General features: G+C 31.1%; 1 protein-coding gene across 1 annotated transcript in view; it reads left to right on the top strand.

Annotated features, from left to right (window-relative positions):
• Positions 1-1,112: 1,112 nt before the first annotated feature.
• The window catches only part of LOC142226746 (uncharacterized), a 127,124-nt gene continuing 105,355 nt past the window's right edge, over positions 1,113-22,881 (top strand). The window contains exon 1 of the mRNA XM_075296930.1: positions 1,113-1,667. Coding sequence (XP_075153045.1) covers positions 1,137-1,265 — 129 coding nt within the window. The 5' untranslated portion in view covers positions 1,113-1,136 and the 3' untranslated portion in view covers positions 1,266-1,667. The remainder of the gene's footprint in view (positions 1,668-22,881) is intronic.

Genomic DNA, 22,881 nt, shown 5'->3' with positions numbered 1-22,881 from the left:
TAAAAATTATTCCATGCGCATCCCAAAAAACAGAGGCCATTACTTTGCCAGCCGACTTTTGAGTCTTTCACGCTTCGGAGACGGTTTACCGGTCGCTGTCCACTCAGCCGACTGTCGATTGGACTCAGGAGTATAGTGATGGAGCCATGTTTCATCCATTGTCACATATCGACGGAAAAACTCGGGTGTATTACGAGTTAACAGCTGCAAACACCGCTCAGAATCATCAACACGTTGTTGTTTTTGAGCTCGCGCGGCACTCATTATGCACAGAGCTTCCGCATATCCAAATATTGATGAATGATATGACCAAAACGTTCCTTTGATATCGTTAAGGCCTCTGTAACTCGATCAACTTCATTTTACGGTCATTCAAAATCATTTTGTGGATTTTTTGATGTTTTTGTCGGTAACCACCTCTTTCGGGCGTCCACTGCACTGCGTTCACCGTCCTCCGTGCTCATTTGACCACGCTTGAATTTTGCATACCAATCAATTATTGTTGATTTCCCTGGGGCAGAGTCCGGAAACTCATTATCAAGCCAAGTTTTTGCTTCCACCGTATTTTTCCCTTCAGAAAACTGTATTTTATCAAAACACGAAATTCCTTTCTTTCCATTTTTTTTCACAATAACAAAAGTTGCTTCACAAAAGATGCTCTATCTCACAAACTAATTGACTTACAGACGTCAAATTTTGACACGAATCATTTGAAGGTTGGTACTATATAAAAACAATATGCATTTAATACTAGTGACGCCATCTATGTATCAGACGGGGGACTTATCAGCCAACCTGTTATTCACCACCAGATCACTCTAGTCACATCCTATCTTAAAATTAAATTATATTATATAAATTTTCTTGATATCTTTTGTTTGTTTTTAAAATTTAACGTCTTTTTTTTACAAAAAATAAGCTTTTTGGTCCATCTATGAAAGCTTTTCTCACACCTATTAAATTCTTATTGAACAGCTGTATTTGTCTGCAAAAGTCCTTTGAACAAAGGTTTCTTGGCACCAGGTTCAATGTGTGTGCGCTCCTGTCCTGTGTCACCACAAAGGAGAGAAATAAAAAAATTTTCAATCAGTACAGAAAAATTCAATCATCAGTAAAGAAGTTCTACTAAACGAGAAATGGCAGCGCGTCGATTTTATGAAAATAAATTAACAAATTTTCATAAAAACCACATAAAATTGTTTGCTGTTTTTATGAAAACGGCAAATTTATTGCAAAATTCGAATGTGTTAAAACGTTCACTTTAAACAAATAGGAAAAAAGGATAATCCTACAAAAAAATCGGTAGAAAGGATGTTTGTGTTTTTATGCGCGAGCGAAACAAAAAAAAAAAAAGAAAATCAATTTTATTAAACCAGAAAATAATCAAGAAAATTGTATAAGCACCACCATCATCAACAGGGAAAAAAACTAGTGGAGTGAAAATTTTCCAAAGGAAAAAAATCAAAGAAGGGAAATTTAATTATAAATTTAATTTTAGTGTTTCTAACTATAGAGAAATTACAGTGAAAATACAGTGAAAAAGTTTTTAGCATTAGAAGAAAAAAAAAAGAAATTGTATGGAGAAAATTTTTCTTATTGGAATTTTACATAATTTTATGGTATAAAAAGAGAGAAGAAGAACTACAAAAGGAGTCAACACACAAAAGGTAATTTTTTTATAACCCTTCTCGCTTACATCTACCTAAGCCCTTAGAAAATGTTCTCCTCACTCCATTGTCCTGAATGTCTTCCTCGAAAATAAATCCTATCTATATAACACAAGAACCATCTACACCGTACGGAAACCAGGCGATAAGGTGATTTTATAACATTTGACATTACACCGCCACTTACCATGTAATATGAGGGCGTTTTGAAAACTTGACAGGGATTGGATGACAGTTTGTCATTATTGGGACAGTGGCAATTATATATAAATGACGCGAAGAAACTATAGTGATATTTTCTTCAGTTTTGAGAAGAAAGAATTTCGTCTCAATGATAGCAACAGTGAAAAACATATTTAATTAGTGATCTATTTTGTGATGATACAATATGTACTTCAAATGGAGGACATGTTGTTTTTTTATGAAGATATTTTACTTGCAGCAAAGACTACAATTTTTTTTCAAAAAATATTCTTGAAACTTAGGATACTTCCCTTTAAAATTTTTTTAACTTTTATAAGCAAAGAAGTATATATTAAAAAAATGTAAAGCAAAACTGTTGGAAATAATATCAAATTTAAGATTCAGTTTATATTTGGCGATCTTCGGCACGAATTATGGCCTTCAAACGATCGACAAAGCCATCGAACGTTGCACAAAATTGGTATTTTGGCCACTTCTCAGCGAAGAGCCGTTTTGAGATGATTTTTTAGTGTCAATTTTTTCTCCCAAATGGCCCACGTACAACCGTGGGCCATTTGGGAGAGATGGAGAAAATTTTGTCAAAATTTCATTTCTATAGAAAATTTTGTCAAAATTTCATTTCTATAGAAATTTATGTCAAAATTTTATTTCTATAGAAAATTTTGTTAAAATTTTATTTCTATAGAAAATTTTGTTAAAATTTTATTTCTATAGAAAATTTTGTTAATATGTTATTTCTATAGAAAATTTTGTCAAAATTTTATTTCTATAGAAAATTTTGTCAAAATTTTAAAGGGTGATTTGTTAAGAGCTTGATAACTTAAAAAAAAAAAAAAACGCATAAAATTTGCAAAATCTCATCGGTTCTTTATTTGAAACGTTAGATTGGTCCATGACATTTACCTTTTGAAGATAATTTCATTTAAATGTTGACCGCGGCTGCGTCTTAGGTGCACTGAAAAAAATATTGTCGTGAGGTCAAAGATTTCATGTCTTTAAAATACGAATACAAATTTTGCTTAGCATAGAAGACGCATTTCTCTAAAATAATGATATTTTCCTTCTCCAAAAGTCGATAAACTTTTCAATGAAGTCGTATTGTCCTTATAATTAAGTGATTTGACTTAAAAATGGGTATCTTAACATGAAAGAAAAAATTTATAGGCTAAGGTCAACTTGACTTTAATAATTCAGAAAAATTCTTTAAATTTAATGAAATTGTCTTTAAATTTGTTGTCTTTTTGCATCTTGACTACAAAGCAAAAAATCGTTCAAATACAGGACATGTTTTTCAAAACTTTATTTTAAAGAAGTTTTTTACTTCAAACATAGCATAATTTCTACTGGAAGTCGAGTCTTAATTTGGAAAATAAAGTTGCCGTTAACTCGTTTTTAAAGGACTTTGACAGCATATGAAAACAAAAGCTGAGAAAGCGAAAAATTAAAATTTGCTTCCTAGAAGCAAGAACACAAAACCTAAATTTAAAAGAGAATTGTGTCTTAAAAGTATCCTTACTTATATTCTCCGCTTCTTTGGCTCGGAATCAATACCAAATTTTTTAAAGTAAAGACAAAATCTTTGGAACCGAGTATGTTTTTTTTCAGTGTGGTCCATTCGGAAAGTCCAATTTTGGGCAACTTTTTCGAGCATTTCGGCCGGAATAGCCCGAATTTCTTCGGAAATGTTGTCTTCCAAAGCTGGAATAGTTGCTGGCTTATTTCTGTAGACTTTAGACTTGACGTAGCCCCACAAAAAATAGTCTAAAGGCGTCAAATCGCATGATCTTGGTGGCCAACTTACCGGTCCATTTCTTGAGATGAATTGTTCTCCGAAGTTTTCCCTCAAAATGGCCATAGAATCGCGAGCTGTGTGGCATGTAGCGCCATCTTGTTGAAACCACATGTCAACCAAGTTCAGTTCTTCCATTTTTGGCAACAAAAAGTTTGTTAGCATCGAACGATAGCGATCGCCATTCACCGTAACGTTGCGTCCAACAGCATCTTTGAAAAAATACGGTCCAATGATTCCACCAGCGTACAAACCACACCAAACAGTGCATTTTTCGGGATGCATGGGCAGTTCTTGAACGGCTTCTGGTTGCTCTTCACTCCAAATGCGGCAATTTTGCTTATTTACGTAGCCATTCAACCAGAAATGAGCCTCATCGCTGAACAAAATTTGTCGATAAAAAAGCGGATTTTCTGCCAACTTTTCTAGGGCCCATTCACTGAAAATTCGACGTTGTGGCAGATCGTTCGGCTTCAGTTCTTGCACGAGCTGTATTTTATACGGTTTTACACCAAGATCTTTGCGTAAAATCTTCCATGTGGTCGAATAACACAAACCCAATTGCTGCGAACGGCGACGAATCGACATTTCACGGTCTTCAGCAACACTCTCAGAAACAGACGCAATATTCTCTTCTGTACGCACTGTACGCATTCGTGTGGTTGGTTTAATGTCCAATAAAGTAAACTGAGTGCGAAACTTGGTCACAATCGCATTAATTGTTTGCTCACTTGGTCGATTATGTAGACCATAAATCGGACGTAAAGCGCGAAACACATTTCGAACCGAACACTGATTTTGGTAATAAAATTCAATGATTTGCAAGCGTTGCTCGTTAGTAAGTCTATTCATGATGAAATGTCAAAGCATACTGAGCATCTTTCTCTTTGACACCATGTCTGAAATCCCACGTGATCTGTCAAATACTAATGTATGAAAATCCTAACCTCAAAAGAATCACCCTTTATTTCTATAGAAAATTTTGTCAAAATTTTATTTCTATAGAAAATTTTGTCAAAATTTCATTTCTATAGAAAATTTTGTCAAAATTTTATTTCTATAGGAAATTTTGTCAAAATTTTATTTCTATAGAAAATTTTGTCGAAATTTTATTTCTATAGAAAATTTTGTCAAAATTTCATTTCTATAGAAAATTTTGTCAAAATTTCATTTCTATAGAAAATTTTGTCAAAATTGAATTTCTATAGAAAATTTGACAAAATTTTATTTCTATAGATAATTTTGTTAAAATTTTATTTCTATAGAAAATTTTGTCAAAATTGTATTTCTAAAGAAAATTTTGTCAAAATTGTATTTCTATAGAAAATTTGACACAATTTTATTTCTGTAGAAAGTTTTGTTAAAATTTTATTTCTATAGAAAATTTTGTTAAAATATTATTTCTATAGAAAATTTTGTCAACATTTTATTTCTATAGGAAATTTTGTCAAAATTTTATTTCCAGACAAAATTTGTCCAAAATTTTATTTCTATAGAAAATTTTGTCAAAATTTTATTTCTATGGAAAATTTGGTCTAAATTTCATTTCTATAGAAAATTTTGTCAAAATTTCATTTCTATAGGAAATTTTGTCAAAATTTCATTTCTATAGAAAATTTTGTCAAAATTTCATTTCTATAGAAAATTTTGTCAAAATTTCATTTCTATAGAAAATTTTGTCAAAAATTTATTGCTATAGAAAATTTTGTCAAAATTGTATTTCTATAGAAAATTTTGTCAACATTTTATTTCTATAGAAAATTTTGTCAAAATTGTATTTCTATAGAAAATTTTGTTACAAGAAAATTTTGTCAAAATTTTATTTCTATAGAAAATTTTGTAAAAATTTTATTTCTATAGAAAATTTTGTTAAAATTTTATTTCTATAGAAAATTTTGTAAAAATTTTATTTCTATTGAAAATTTTGTCAAAATTTTATTTCTATAGGAAATTTTGTCAAAATTTTATTTCTATTGAAAATTTTGTCAAAATTTTATTTCTATTGAAAATTTTGTCAAAATTTCGTCACTATAGAAATTTTGTCAAAATTTCATTTCTATAGAAATTTTTGTCAAAATTTCATTTCTATAGAAAATTTTGTCAAAATTTTATTTCTATAGGAAATTTTGCCAAAATTTTATTTCCAGACAAAATTTAATTTCTATAGAAATTTTTGTCAAAATTTCATTTCTATAGAAATTTTTGTCAAAATTTCATTTCTATAAGAAATTTTGTCAAAAATTTATTTCTATAGAAAATTTTGTCAAAATTGTATTTCTATAGAAAATTTGACAAAATTTTATTTCTATAGAAAATGTTGTTAAAATTTTATTTCTATAGAAAAATTTGTCAAAAATTGTATTTGTATAGAAAATTGTGTCAAAATTGTATTTCTATTGAAAATTTGACAAAATTTTATTTCTATAGAAAGTTTTGTTAAAATTTTATTTCTATAGAAAATTTTGTTACAATTTTATTTCTATTGAAAATTTTGTCAACATTTTATTTCTATAAGAAATTTTGTCAACATTTTATTTCTATAGAAAATTTTGTCAAAATTTTATTTCTATAGAACATTTTGTCAAAATTTTATTTCCAGACAAAATTTTGTCAAAATTTTATTTCCAGACAAAATTTTGTCAAAATTTTATTTCCAGACAAAATTTTGTCAAAATTTTATTTCTATAGAAAATTTTGTCAAAATTTTATTTCCAGATAAAATTTTGTCAAAATTTTATTTCCAGATAAAATTTTGTCAAAATTTTATTTCTATGGAAAATTTGGTCTAAATTTCATTTCTATAGAAAATTTTGTCAAAATTTTATTTCTATAGGAAATTTTTTCAAAATTTTATTTCTATAGAAAATTTTGCCAAAATTTTATTTCTATAGAAAATTTTGTCAACATTTTATTTCTATAGAAAATTTTGTCAAAATTTTATTTCTATAGAAAATTTTGTCAAAATTTTATTTCTATAGAAAATTTTGTCAAAATTTTATTTCTATAGGAAATTTTGTCAAAATTTCATTTCTATAGAAAATTTTGTCAAAATTTCATTTCTATAGAAATTTTTGACAAAATTTCATTTCAATAGAAATTTTTGACAAAATTACATTTCTATAGAAAATTTTGTCAAAATTTTATTTCTCTCTCTAACGATAGCCACTTGTGGTTCCCACCCAAATATAACACGGTAAAAAGTTTTCCCGGTTCCAAAGATTTTGTCTTTACTCTAATGATTTGGGTATTGATTTCGAGCCAAAGAAACGCAGTTTTAAAGTAAGGATACGCTTAAGACACAATTCTCTTTTAAATTTAAGTTTTGCGTACTCGATTCTGGGATGCAAATTTGAATAAATTCGTTTCTTCTGCGTTTTCTTTCATTTGCTATTAGATCACTTTATAAACGTGTCAAAGACAACTTAAGTTTCCATATTCAGACTTGATTTCATGCAGAAATTAAGATATGTTTCAAGTAAAAACGTCTTTAATATAAAGTATTGAAAAGCATATCCTATTTTTTTTAACGCTTTTTTGCATTGTAGTCAAGATACAAAAAGTCTACATATTTAAAGAATTTATTAAAATTATTAAAACCAAGGTGACCTCTCTCCAACAAAATTCTCTTTCATGTTAAAATACCGATTTTTATGTCGAATCACTTAAATATAAGGACAAACAACATTATCGAAAAGTTTATCGTATTTTGAAAAAAAAAAAAAACATTATAAATATTTTTGGCTCCAAATCATTGGGGAAATCCTTAAACGAAGGTAAACACCTATAGATTATCACAAACTTAAGTGAGTGTATAAAATGTATCCGAAAATAATTTGTCGTGAGATCAAAGATTTCATGTCTTTAAAATACGAATGCAAGTTTTGCTTAGCATAGAAGACCCATTTCTCTAATATAAAGATTTTTTCTTTGTCCAAAAGTGGATAAACTTTTCAATGAAGACGTGTTGTCCTTATAATTAAGTGATTTGACTTAAAAATGGGTATCATAACATGAAAGAAAAAATGTTTGGGCTAAGGTCAACTTGACTTTAATAATACAGAAAAAATCTTTAAATTTAATGAAATTGTCTTTAAATTTGTTGTCTTTTTGCATTTTGACTACAAAGCAAAAAAATCTTTCAAGTATAGGACATGTTTTTCAACACTTTATTTTAAAGACGTTTTTTACTTGAAACATAACAGGTTGGCTGATAAGTCCCCGGTCTAACAAAGAAAAACACATTTTTTTGTCAAAATTCGTTTTTATTATTCCCTTCAAGAGCGATACAACGATTATAACGACCTTCCAATTTTTTGATACCATTTTGGTAGTACTCCTTCGGTCTGGCCTCAAAATAGGCCTCAGTTTCGGCGATCATCTCTTAATTGCAGCCAAATTTTTTTCCTGCGAGCATCCTTTTGAGGTCTGAGAACAAGAAATATTCGCTGGGGGCCAGATCTGGAGAATACGGTGGGTGGGGAAGCAATTCGAAGCCCAATTCATGAATTTTTGCCATCGTTCTCAATGACTTGTGGCACGATGCGTTGTCTTAGTGCAACAACACTTTTTTCTTCTTCATATGGGGCCGTTTTGCCGCGATTTCGACCAAAAACTTGGCTTGATAATGAGTTTCCGGACTCTGCCCCAGGGAAATCAACAACAATTGATTGGTATGCAAAGTTCAAGCGTGGTGAAATGAGCACGGAGGACGGTGAACGCAGTGGACGCCCGAAAGAGGTGGTTACCGACGAAAACATCAAAAAAATCCACAAAATGATTTTGAATGACCGTAAAATGAAGTTGATCGAGACAACAGAGGCCTTAAAGATATCAAAGGAACGTGTTGGTCATATCATTCATCAATATTTGGATATGCGGAAGCTCTGTGCAAAACGGGTGCCGCGAGAGCTCACATTTGAACAAAAACAACAACGTGTTGATGATTCTGAGCGGTGTTTGCAGCTGCCGTCGATATGTGACAATGGATGAAACATGGCTCCATCTCCTGAGTCCAATCGACAGTCGGCTGAGTGGACAGCGACCAGTGAACCGTCTCCGAAGCGTGGAAAGACTCAAAAGTCCGCTGGCAAAGTAATGGCCTCTGTTCTGGAATAATTTTTATCGATTATCTTGAGAAGGGAAAAACCATCAACAGTGATTATTATATGGCGTTATTGGAGCGTTTGAAGGTCGAAATCGCGCAAAACGGCCCCATATGAAGAAGAAAAAAGTGTTGTTCCACCAAGACAACGCACCGTGCCACAAGTCATTGAGAACGATGGCAAAAATTCATGAATTGGGCTTCGAATTGCTTCCCCACCCACCGTATTCTCCAGATCTGGCCTCCAGCGACTTTTTCTTGTTCTAAGACCTCAAAAGGATGCTCGCAGGGAAAAAATTTGGCTGCTATAAAGAGGTGATCGCCGAAACTGAGGCCTATTTTGAGACAAAACCGAAGGAGTACTACCAATATGGTATCAAAAAATTGGATCGCTTGTATCGCTCTTGAAGGGAACTATGTTGAATTATAAAAACGAATTTTGACAAAAAAATGTGTTTTTCTTTGTTAGACCGGGGACTTATCAGCCAACCTGTTAACTTGGGAAAAACATTGCTGTGTTAACTTATTAATCAATTTCCAAAGGTTCTACTGTACAAAGTTTACAATGTTATTTATGGTATGAAATGCATTTGAAATATAGGATAGTCTATAAAAAAAATAAAACAAATATTTCAGTTCTTATGTGTGTTATATCCAGGAGACAAAAATCCTGCTAACCTATATAATGGAGGTTATGACTGCTCACATTATATAATAATGAAAAAAAACTTTCCCATTTATACAAAGTAAATGTTTCATCCCGAAATACCATAATATTTATTAATAATCGATTAAAAATCCAAAGGAAACCCCTTTGGTCCCTGTTATTTTTTTTCATTGAATGCCTACAGTAGTATGTTTAGATATACAGAAATAATTTGAAAATGGTTTTGTTTGGTTTTTACATTCATAATTTTTGTGGAAAACAGATTCCATTGTTCTTTTTTTTGCGAAAGTATAGAAATTTTCATCGAGAATGAAACAAACAAACGTCTTTGCAATTGTCATCATAAAGAATCCCAAGAAAAAATAAAAGCACACAATACTACGCCAATGAAATATTCTTTCGTTGTTGCCAAAGCTTTCTAGGGATACGGACAATCATACAAACACATGGGCCTAAAGCCATATGTCTACAAATCTGCATTGACAGTATAGCAAAGGCGCATGCTTTTGAATAAATTGACTGAAATATTTTACATTATTGTTTTACTGTGTATTTTTTTAAAGAGAGAAATGCCCATTATTAACTCTCACTCTCGCTCTCCCTCTCTTCTCTCTCTCTATATATATCTCTTCTGCAAATCATGCCGTTATTATTATGTCAAAAAGACATAAACACATGGCTTTGTTTTGATTTTGTTGAGGTAGTACGGCGTCAGTTAGTTCGAAGAAAACAAAAACCATATGTTTTTTTTTTGTTGCCGTTAGCTTTTGTTATTGTAATTCAACCATACAAACTAAAGAGAGAGATATTGAGATAGAGAAAGAGAGTGTAAGTAGGTACCTCTGTCTTATACTCCTACAACGTGTTTGCATCGAAATAACGGTGGAGTGCAAGTGGGCTTGTGTGTGTATGTATGAGTGAAGACATCTATAGTCCAATATCACATAATCTTCATACACTTTGGCAAAGTAATAACATACTCATCAACCGGCAAAATGAAAGTGATGCCGATTAATGCCGGAGTGATAAAAACCCCAAAAAATTTGCATATCCAAATGGGTTATAAAATTTTCTAGTTTTGCTATAATGAAAAGAGGTATTTTGTCGTATAAAAAGCATTTTTCGGCAAAACCTGCTTACGTTTTTAAGTGGAAAAAAATTTAAAAATTGTACTATTGGTGTTGTATATTTAATATGTATATTTTTTTCGATTTTATGCTATTTTTGATAGTTTTTATAAACTGGATTCCCAAATTCATATTACACGGAATGTAATCCAAAACTTTCAACTGGTATCTGGTAGGTTAGACGATTCGATGATGATGAATGAATCAATGCTATAAGCAGTATAAAATACTGATTACTCAACCTTTGCCGTAGTTAGTTAAGACCAGAACCTAAATCTTTATTTAGCTTTCCCTGATATCCATATAAAGGTCTAAAAAATCGATCTGAAATATTAGGAAGGGAAAAGCTTAATTCATAAGACTGTAATCAGATATGGAGACATGGAACTTCTAAAAATGGTCTGGTAGTGGGAACGCGATGTTTGAAAGACATACAAGAGGTACAATAGGTGAGTCCAATAATACAGAGAATTAGGCTGAGACATTTGCAGACACCATTGGTGGCTCAATCTTAGAAATTGTTGCAATATGCAAACCAGGAGCTGTCATTCGGGATCAATTTTTATAAATCACGGGATTCTGGATTTCAAAATATTGTATACTGCGATCGCGGGATTTTCCGGGATTTTTTTTCGGGATTCCTTAAATATTTTGAATAAAAGCTATCTACAGCATCAAAAAATTGTGGTACATTAATCAATTAACAAAAAAGTAATAAAAGAACATAAATGTAAATTAAAAAGCAATTTCAAATTGATACTTAACAGGTTGGCTGATAAGTCCCCGGTCTGACACATAGATGGCGTCACTAGTATTAAATTCATATTATTTTTATATAGTACCAACTCTCAAATGATTCGTGTCAAAATTTGACGTCTGTAAGTCAATTAGTTTGTGAGATAGAGCGTCTTTTGTGAAGCAACTTTTGTTATTGTGAAAAAAATGAAAAAAAGGAATTTGTTTTGATAAAATACTGTTTTCTGAAGGGGAAAAATACGGTGGAAGCAAAAACTTAGCTTGATAATGGTTTCCGGACTCTGCCCCAGGGAAATCAACAATAATTGATTGGTATGCAAAATTCAAGAGTGGCGAAATGAGCACGGAGGACGGTGAACGCAGTGGACGCCCGAAAGAGGTGGTAACCGACAAAAACATCAAAAAAATCCACAAAATGATTTTGAATGACCGTAAAATGATGTTGATCGAGATAGCAGAGGCCTTAAATATATCAACGGAACGTGTTGGTCATGTCATTCATCAATATTTGGATATGCGGAAGCTCTGTACAAAATGGGTGCCGCGCGAGCTCACATTTGATCAAACACAACGTGTTGATGATTCTGAGCGGTGTTTGCAGCTATTAACTCGTAATACACCCGAGTTTTTCTGTCGATATGGCTCCACACATGGCTCCATCACTACACTCCTGAGTCCAATCGACAGTCGGCTGCGTGGACAGCGACCGGTGAACCGCCTCCGAAGCGTGGAAAGACTCAAAAGTCCGCTGGCAAACTAATGGCCTCTGTTTTTTGGGATGCGCATGGAATAATTTTTATCGATTATCTTGAGAAGGGAAAAACCATCAACAGTGACTATTATATGGCGTTATTGGAGCGTTTGAAGGTCGAAATCGCGGCAAACCGGCCCCATATGAAGAAGAAAAAAGTGTTGTTCCACCATGACAACGCACCGTGCCACAAGTCATTGAGAACACTGGCAAAAATTAATGAACTGGGCTTCGAATTGCTTCCCCACCCACCGTATTCTCCAGATCTGGCCCCCAGCGATTTTTTCTTGTCCTTGTTGTCCTTCAATAATGGCACTATCGTCCTGAGATTTGGTACAGATTCGTTTTTTGTCTACATGGAATCGAAGTTCGATGATGGGCTATATCGGTCCAGGTTTCTATATAACCCCCAATAAAAACCGATCTCCGATTTGATTTTTTGGGCTTCTATACACCGCAATTTTTATACGATTTACTTGAAATTGGAAATCTAGAGATATTTTAGGTTCACAACATGCTGTTCCAAAAACGATGTGTATCTTTCCAGGCTAATGGAAAAACTTACGTTCCAAAATCGTGAATCGATTGTAACAAAATGAAACGGAAAGGTTCACGAAAAATCAAAACGGAATGTTCAAGGTTTCACGATTTCATGAAAGCCGTTCACGATTTCATGAACGGCTTTCGTTTTTCTTTGGACATGAAAAGTCTTAAAATATTGGTTAAACGTTTTTATGGCAACTCCGTCGGTGCGTATGTTGCAGACAATCCAGGTCAATCGAGTCACGATAGCGGATTTTTTTTTCAAATTCGTAATCATAACTTTTTCAGATCATGAACGCTGGTTGTTGCTTTGACAGCTCATGGTGTCATTTTACCGTCGTTATCAGATTGTGTGCGTTGATTCACTTTTATGAACGGATCGTTTTGAAATGCGCACACCGTTCATAAATTTTTTCTATGGGTGTATAACCATAATAGAGACCGATCAGCCGATTTGACTTCTTGGGCACCTAGAGATATTTTGGTTCCAAAATAGATGTTCCGAATATGTTTTTTTTTTGTTTGGCATAGCCCCCATATAGACCGAACTCCCGATTTTACTTCTTTGGCGTATATACAAACCAATTTTTATCCGCTTTGCCCGAAAGTCGAAATCTAGGGATATTTTACACTGAAAAAAATATTGTCGTGAGGTCAAAGATTTCATGTCTTTAAAATACGAATACAAATTTTGCTTAGCATAGAAGACGCATTTCTCTAAAATAATGATATTTTCCTTCTCCAAAAGTCGATAAACTTTTCAATGAAGTCGTATTGTCCTTATAATTAAGTGATTTGACTTAAAAATGGGTATCTTAACATGAAAGAAAAAATTTATAGGCTAAGGTCAACTTGACTTTAATAATTCAGAAAAATTCTTTAAATTTAATGAAATTGTCTTTAAATTTGTTGTCTTTTTGCATCTTGACTACAAAGCAAAAAATCGTTCAAATACAGGACATGTTTTTCAAAACTTTATTTTAAAGAAGTTTTTTACTTCAAACATAGCATAATTTCTACTGGAAGTCGAGTCTTAATTTGGAAAATAAAGTTGCCGTTAACTCGTTTTTAAAGGACTTTGACAGCATATGAAAACAAAAGCTGAGAAAGCAAAAAATTAAAATTTGCTTCCTAGAAGCAAGAACACAAAACCTAAATTTAAAAGAGAATTGTGTCTTAAAAGTATCCTTACTTATATTCACCGCTTCTTTGGCTCGGAATCAATACCAAATTTTTTAAAGTAAAGACAAAATCTTTGGAACCGAGTATGTTTTTTTTCAGTGTAGGCTCACAAATAAATATATATGTTCCAAATAGGGTCTGTATCGTTCCATGTTTTGGTATAGCCCCATATAGACCGAACTCTCGATTTGACTTCTTGGGCTTCTACACTCCCCAATTTTTATCCGATTTTCCTGAAATTTGAAATCTACAGGTATTTTATATCCACAAATAGGTGCACCGAATATGATCTGCACATCGAAAGAATTCCCTTCGTAAAAAGAACGAAACATTTCGTTAAAAGTACGATTTTTTTTATTATTTTTCAACCAATGAAACTTTTCATTAAAAGCATTCTTAAAATGTTACGTTCTTTTAACAAAATTTATTCGTCATAGTTGTATGTAAAACTATGTGAAAAAGTTTCGTAACAGTTATAAAAAAGAAAAAAGTTTCGTACCTTTTATTAAAAGTTTCGTACTTTTTATGAAATATGTTCCTGCTGTTTGGTAGAAAAAATATATTGTCCAAACTGTAAATGGTTGTACTAACAAGTTTTGAAAAACGTTATTTATCACTACTTTAAACCTTAGGTGTTTGAATAATTTTCAGTTCATAACATCCTATCACCCAAATGAGAAGTAGCAGAACATGCATTAAAAAATTAAAAAAAAAGTATATACTCACTGACAACATTTTCTATAGAAATAACATTTTGACAAAATTTTCTATAGAAATGAAATTTTGACAAAATTTTCTATAGAATTACATTTTGACAAAATTTTCTATAGAAATGAAATTTTGACAAAAATTTCTATAGCAATAAAATGTTGACAAAACTTTCTACAGAAATAAAATGTTGACAAAACTTTCTATAGAAATAACATTTTGACAAAATTTTCTATAGAAATAAAATTTTGACAAAATTTTCTATAGAAATAAAAATTTGACAAAATTTTCTATAGAAATAAAATTTTGACAAAATTTTCTATAGAAATAAAAATTTGACAAAATTTTCTATAGAAATAAAAATTTGACATTTTCTATAGAAAAACAATTTTTACAAAATAAATTTTGACAAAATTTTCTATAGACATAAAATTTTGACAAAATTTTCTATAGAAATAAAATTATGACAAAATTTTTAATAGAAATAAAATTTTGACGACATTTTCTATAGAAATAAAATTTTGACAAAATTTTCTTTAGAAATGAAATTTTGACAAAATTTTCTATAGAAATAAAATTTTGACAAAATTTTCTATAGAAATAAAATTTTGACAACATTTTCTATAGCATTAAATATTGACAAAATTTTCTATAGAAATAAAATTTTGACAAAATAACTTTTGACAAAATTTTCTATAGAAATGGATTTTTCCCTGAATTTTCTATAGAAATAAAATTTTAACAAAGTTTTCTATAGAAATAAAATTTTGACAAAATTTTCTATAGAAATAAAATTTTGACAAAATTTTCTATAGAAATAAAATTTTGACAAAATTTTCTATAGAAATAAAAATTTGACATTTTCTATAGAAAAACAATTTTTACAAAATAAATTTTGACAAAATTTTCTATAGAAATAAAATTTTGACAAATTTTCTATAGAAATAAAATTTTGAAAAAATTTTCTATAGAAATAAAATTTTGACAAAATTTTCAATAAAAATGAAAGTTTGAATAAATTTTCTATAGAAATAAAATTTTGACAAAATTTTCTATAGAAATACAATTTTGACAAAATTTTCTATAGAAATAAAATTTTGACAAAATTTTCTATAGAAAAAAAATTTTGACAAAATTTTCTATAGACATAAAATTTTGACAAAATTTTCTATAGAAATAAAATTATGACAAAATTTTTAATAGAAATAAAATTTTGACGATATTTTCTATAGAAATAAAATTTTGACAAAATTTTCTTTAGAAATGAAATTTTGACAAAATTTTCTATAGAAATAAAATTTTGACAAAATTTTCTATAGCATTAAATATTGACAAAATTTTCTATAGAAATAAAATTTTGACAAAATTTTCTATAGAAATGGATTTTTCCCTGAATTTTCTATAGAAATAAAATTTTAACAAAGTTTTCTATAGAAATAAAATTTTGACAAATTTTCTATAGAAATAAAATTTTGAAAAAATTTTCTATTCAAATAAAATTTTGTCAAAATTTTCTATAGAAATAAAATTTTGACAAAATTTTCTATGGAAATAAAATTTAGAAAAAATTTTCTATGGAAATAAAATTTTGACAAAATTTTCTATGGAAATAAAATTTAGAAAAAAATCCTATAGAAATAAAATGTTAACAAAATTTTCTATAGAAATTAAATTTTAAAAAATGTTCTATACAAATAAAATTTTGATAAAATTTTCTATAGAAATAAAATGTTGATTATTAGACGTCCGACAGGCTAATAAATAAGCCATTATATCATTACATGTAATAGAAACGCTATGTGTACTTCGTACAATAAACAGTCTAGAAATGCATTTTGATATATTGAATCTTTAGATTTAAGATAAAAACGCTTCAAATAATGGCTAAGACTTATTTTGAGCATATTGCATTTTTGATTTAATTTTTTTTTTGGAATCAAGAAAACTTTTCTACACATTTACTGAATTATCAACAATTATTAGAATAATCCATTCTGAACGTTTTTCATTTCTGGTGCAATTCGGATACTCGAAATGAAACAGCTTACCAAACAGATTGTCCCAGACTGGTTCATGAGGATCTGTCTATGGGTTGGTCGAAAATTATCTCAAGTCATGTCCTAAATTGTAAATTTACCCCTTTGACGACAAACCAATGTTAGAGTGACCGGTCCCTTCCATACGTCTTGACCAGGGATTAGTCCTGTATCGGTTTTAGGGTTGATCCATTTTCCGTAGGACAACCAATTTTTCATTAATTAGCGACATTTTAGCCAAGATAAACCGACATAATCGACAGCGGTGTCAACTGACCAAAAATAGTAAGCGGCGGCTTCATTCGCAGCTTAGAGTGTGTCAGTTAACAAAAGTGATAAACATTTTTTAAATTTTTTATTAAAAATTTATTTCAAACAAAGAATTGTCAAATCAAACTAAAAACACTAAGCCAATTGAGAAGGCAATTGAAAATAGTTACCTTTTTTAATTAAAACACTAATTGAGTTTTGCAATCAACATCAATTAAATTTTTAATTGAATCAATTAAAAATGCTAATGAAATTTGAATGCCCAATTAAATTAAATTCATGATTGCAGACATTTCAATTAAAAAAATAATTGGATCAATTAATTTCGTAATTGAATCAGAAAATTTTTTGTTGTGTGTATCAATCACCCAAGTCAATTAAAAATTTAATTGATCCAATTAAACAATTAATTGATACAATTAATTTTGTGATTGATTTTTGTTTCAAATAAAAAAAATTGTTCAATCAATTAAATATTTAATTGAATATTTTTTTTAAAATTCAATTAAAATTTTAATTGGAAAAATTTTGGTGATATTTTTTTCTCTGTACATATTGCTATTTAAGCACGATGAATGTTTTTAATTTTTCCCAAAATTAATTGTGGATATCCAAAATATCAATCACCCAAGACAATTAAAAATTGAATTGATCCAATTAAACAATTAATTGATACAATTAATTTTGTGATTGATTTTTGTTTCAATTGAAAAATTTGTTCAATCAATTAAATTTTTAATTGAATATTTTTATACCCTCCACCATAGGATGGGGGTATATTAACTTTGTTATTCCGTTTGTAACACATCGAAATATTGCTCTAAGACCCCATAAAGTATATATATTCTGGGTCGTGGTGAAATTCTGAGTCGATCTGAGCATGTCCGTCCGTCCGTCTGTTGAAATCACGCTAACTTCCGAACGAAACAAGCTATCGACTTGAAACTTGGCACAAGTAGTTGTTATTGATGTAGGTCGGATGGTATTGCAAATGGGCCATATCGGTCCACTTTTACGTATAGCCCCAATATAAACGGACCCCCAAATTTGGCTTGCGATTGCTGTAAGAGAAGCAAATTTCATCCGATCCGGCTGAAATTTGGTACATGGTGTTAGTATATGATCTCTAACAACCATGCAGAAATTGGTCCATATCGGTCCACTTTTACGTATAGCCCCCATATAAACGGACCCCCAAATTTGGCTTGCGATTGCTCTAAGGGAAGCAAGTTTCATCCGATCCGGCTGAAATTTGGTACATGGTGTTAGTATATGATCTCTAACAACCATGCAGAAATTGGTCAATATCGGTCCATAATTATATATAGCCCCTATATAAACCGATCCCCCGATTTGTCTTGCGGAGCCTCTAAGAGAAGCAAATTTCATCCGATCCGGCTGAAATTTGGTACATGGTGTTGGTATATGTTCTCTAATGACCATGCAAAAATTGGTCAACATCGGCCCATAATTATATATAGCCCCCATATAAACCGATCCCCAGATTTGATCTCCGGAGCCTCTTAGAGGAGCAAAAGTCATCCGATCCGATTGAAATTTAGTACGTGGTGTTAGTATATGGTCTCTAAGGACCATGCAAAAATTGGTCAACATCGGTCCATAATTATATATAGCCGCCATATAAACCGATCACCAGATTTGACTTCCGGAGCCTCTTGGAAGACCAAAATTCATCTGATTCAGTTCAAATTTGGTACGTGGTGTTAATATATGGCCTCAAAAACCCATGCAAAAATTGGTCGAAATCGGTCCATAATTATATATAGGCCCCATATAAACCGATCCCCAGATTTGACCTCCGGAGCTCCTTGGAAGAGCAAAATTCATCCGTTTCGGTTGAAATTTGGTACGTGGTGTTAGTATATGGTCTCTAACAACCATGCAGGAAGTGGTCCATATCGGTCCATAATTGTATATAGCCCCCATATAAACCGATCCCCAGATTTGACCTCCGGAGCCTCATGGAGGAGCAAAATTCATCCGATCTGGTTGAAATTCGGTACGTGGTGGTAGTATATGATATTTAACAACCATGCAAAAGTGGTCCATATCAGTCCATATATGATATATAGCCCCAATATAAACCGATCCCGAGATGTGGTTTTGGAGCCTCTTGGAAGACCAAATTTCATCCGAGTCAGTTGAAATTTGGTACATTGTGCTAGTATATGGCCGTTAACAACCATGCCTAACAAGGTCCATATCGGTCTATAGTTACATATAGCCCTCAGATAAATCGATCTCCAATTACACCAAAATTGGTCCATATCAAGTTCATAATTGTATCTAGCCCCCACATAAGCGACCCCCATATTTTAAATCTGGCTCTCTACGTATCGTGCAAAAAGTCCATATCGATTCGTAATTATTTGTAGACTTACCTATACATAATTTTTTTGTCTAATATATACCACGTATGGACTAACTCACAATTTAGAAAACGATGTTAAGAAGTTTTAAGATACCACAAACCAAGTAATTCGATTGTGGATGACATTCTTTCGTAGAAGTTTCTACGCAATCCATGGTGGAGGGTACATAAGATTCGGCCTGGCCGAACTTACGGCCGTATATACTTGTTTTTAAATTCAATTAAATTTTTAATTGAATATTTTTTAAAATTCAATTAAAATTTTAGTTGGAAAAATGCTGGTGATATTTTGTTCTGTGTACACATTGCTATTTAAGCTCGATGAGTTTTTAAATTATTCCCAAAATTACTTGTGGATATCCAAAGTATCAATCACCAAAGTCAATTAAAAAAATAATTGATACAATTAATTTTGTGATTGATTTTTGTTTCAAATAAAAAAATTTTTTCAATCAATTAAATTTTTTAAAATTCAATTAAAATTTTAATTTGAAAAATTTAATTGGTGATATTTTTTTCTGTGTACATATTTCTATTTAAGCTCGATGAATTTCTAAATTATTCCCAAAATTAATTGTGGATATCCAAAGCATCTTCATTCTATATCAAAGACTCGATGTCTTCGAAAAAAGTGTCTCTATGCTAATGTTAATCCCTGTAAAGGCTTTGATAATGAACCCTCCCATAAAATTAAATTTTTGCTTTTTCTCTGTAATCCCATATCTTTTCTCCATTTCCCAAAATATGCCAATATATTAAAACATTCCAAAGATTGTTATTCTTTATATTGTATAATGCAAACACAAAATGATTGAAGTGAAATAGAAATGTTGTTAAGATTTTTAAGGACGAGCTACCCCGGGCGATAATAAAATTACTTTTGGACTAAATAACCCAAACACCATACACTCACTATGTGAACCATGTTGTTATCCTTATCTCCTCCTTGTATTCTCAGTCATTTGAAAAATGCCGAAAAGTTGAAGGATAACTACATACTATTATGTCATCAATTGCGTAAGGATACTTTTTAGTATAGTTGTTTTTTATTATCTTGGTAGAGATCCTTCGAAAATGATGACTATAGACGCAACACTAAAATAGCAACAATAACAAATCGTTTAGTAATATTACATGGTGTGTTTGTGGAACAAATGAACGTATGTTTTCCGTTTTATTTTTCGGAAGAAGCTTTGTGAGTTGGTTTTGGCCTTTTTGAAGGACATTGAGAATGCGCCTCCATTACCTCTACCACCTCAACACAAGTGTCACAACAAAAATGCCACCATACATATAAGACAGACGAAAGGCAAACAAATCGCCCCATCTGGACTGAGAGAACGGGGAAGGCAATATTATCATCAAGAAAAACGTCATCGTAGCTATCATAACGTAGCACACCATCCCATCGATATACAAAAAATACACTCTCGAATGTCCATGAAGAATTTTCGTGGCCAAGTACGAGGACATAATGTAAAATTAAGGAGAGAAGTCACCCATGCAAAAACACATACGACTACACACACTACCAATGACACAAACGCGCGTTTGCAAATAAACACACCCATACCAATAGAAAAATATATGAGTCATTCCATTGCAAGTGGTTGGAAGTTTAGTTTTTCACTTGTTCGTTAGAATGACATTATGTAAGTTAACACAATAGATACCTTTAACCCACAACAAATAAATATAAATATGGAAACCTTCCGAAAAATTATACCTCAGTGGAATATTCCACTGAAGGCAACATGAAGCTCAGGAATTCACCAGCGTGGAAAACGAATGAAATTGGAGATCACCAGCGATCAACAAGTTAACAATATCAACCATCAATATAAAGAATAGTTTATAGAATTAGTTTTTAGTTCATTCTGTGTACTCAACATAATAATATAAAATATAATAAACAAAAACGGGCAAACGGCAAAATATTTTTAAAAAACTATTAAAATATAAAAATACATAATTTGTATTTCGATAAGCATAGAAGCTTTCTGGTAATTTTTCCTTGTTTTGGGGAAAAATAAAAATTTTATGACAAACTTTTTTGGTGATATTATTTCGAAAATAGAAATAAAATTTTGACAACATTTTCTATAGAAATACAATTTTGACAAAATTTTCTATAGAAATAATATTTTGACAAAATTGTTTATGAAATACAATTTTGACAAAATTTTCCATAGAAATAAAATTTTGACAAAATTTTCTATAGAAATAAAATTTTGACAAAATTGTTTATAGAAATAAAATTTTCTATAGAAATTTTTGACAAAATTTTCTATAGAAATAAAATGTTGACAAAATTTTTGATAGAAATAAAATTTTGAGAAAATTTTCCATAGAAATACAATTTTGACAAAATTTTCTATAGAAATAAAATTTTGACAAAATTGTTTATAGAAATAAAATTTTCTATAGAAATTTTTGACAAAATTTTCTATAGAAATAAAATATTGACAAAATTTTCTAAAGAAAAAAATGTTGGCAAAATTTTCTATAGAAATAAAATTTTGACAAAATTTTCTATAGGAATAAAATTTTGACAAAATTTTCTATACATATAAAATTTTGACAAAATCTTCTATAGAAAAATAACATTGATCAAATTTTTTATAAAAATAAAATTTTGAAATTTGGAAATTTGCTATAGAAATTTTATTTCTATAGCATAACAGGTTGGCTAATAAATCCCCGGTCTAACAAAGAAAAACAGATTTTTTGTCAAAATTCGTTTTTATTATTCAACATAGTTCCCTTCAAGAGCGATACAACGACTATAACGACCTACCAATTTTTTGATACCATTTTTGTAGTACTCCTTCGGTTTTGCCTCAAAATAGGCCTCAGTTTCGGAGATCACCTCTTCATTGCAGCCAAATTTTTTCCCTGCGAGCATCCTTTGGAAGTCTGAGAACAAGAAAAAGTCGCTGGGGGCCAGAGAGAATACGGTGGGTGGGCAAGTAATTCGAAGCCCAATTCATGAATTTTTGCCATCGTTCTCAATGACTTGTGGCACGGTGCGTTGTCTTGGTTGAACATCGCTTTTTTCTTCTTCATATGGGACCGTTTTGTCGCGATTTCGACTTTCAAACGCTCCAATAACGCCATATAATAGTCACTGTTGATGGTTTTTCCCTTCTCAAGATAATCGGTAAAAATGATTCCATTCGCATCCCAAAAAACAGAGGCCATTACTTTGCCAGCGGACTTTTGAGTCTTTCCACGCTTCGGAGACGGTTCACCGGTCGCTGTCCACTCAGCCGACTGTCGATTGGACTCAGGAGTGTAGTGATGGAACCATGTTTCTTGCATTGTCACATATCGACGGAAAAACTCGGTTGTATTACGAGTTAACAGCTGCAAACACCGCTCAGAATCGACAACACGTTGTTGTCTTTGGTCAAATGTGTGCTCGCGCGGCACCCATTTTGCACAGAGCTTCCGCATAGCCAAATATTGATGAATGATATGACCAACACGTTCCTTTGATATCTTTAAGGCCTCTGCTATCTTGATCAACTTCATTTTACGGTCATTCAAAATCATTTTGTGGATTTTTTTGATGTTTTCGTCGGTAACCACCACTTTCGGGCGTCCACTGCGTTCACCACGCTTGAATTTTGCATACCAGTCAATTATTGTTGATTTCCCTGGGGCAGAGTCCGGAAACTCATTATCA

This window comes from Haematobia irritans, chromosome 2, assembly GCF_050003625.1.
Source record: "Haematobia irritans isolate KBUSLIRL chromosome 2, ASM5000362v1, whole genome shotgun sequence".
Classification (NCBI taxonomy): domain Eukaryota; kingdom Metazoa; phylum Arthropoda; class Insecta; order Diptera; family Muscidae; genus Haematobia; species Haematobia irritans.
The sequence above is the reverse complement of the archived record's forward strand: the minus strand, read 5'-3'. Positions and strand labels throughout refer to the sequence as shown.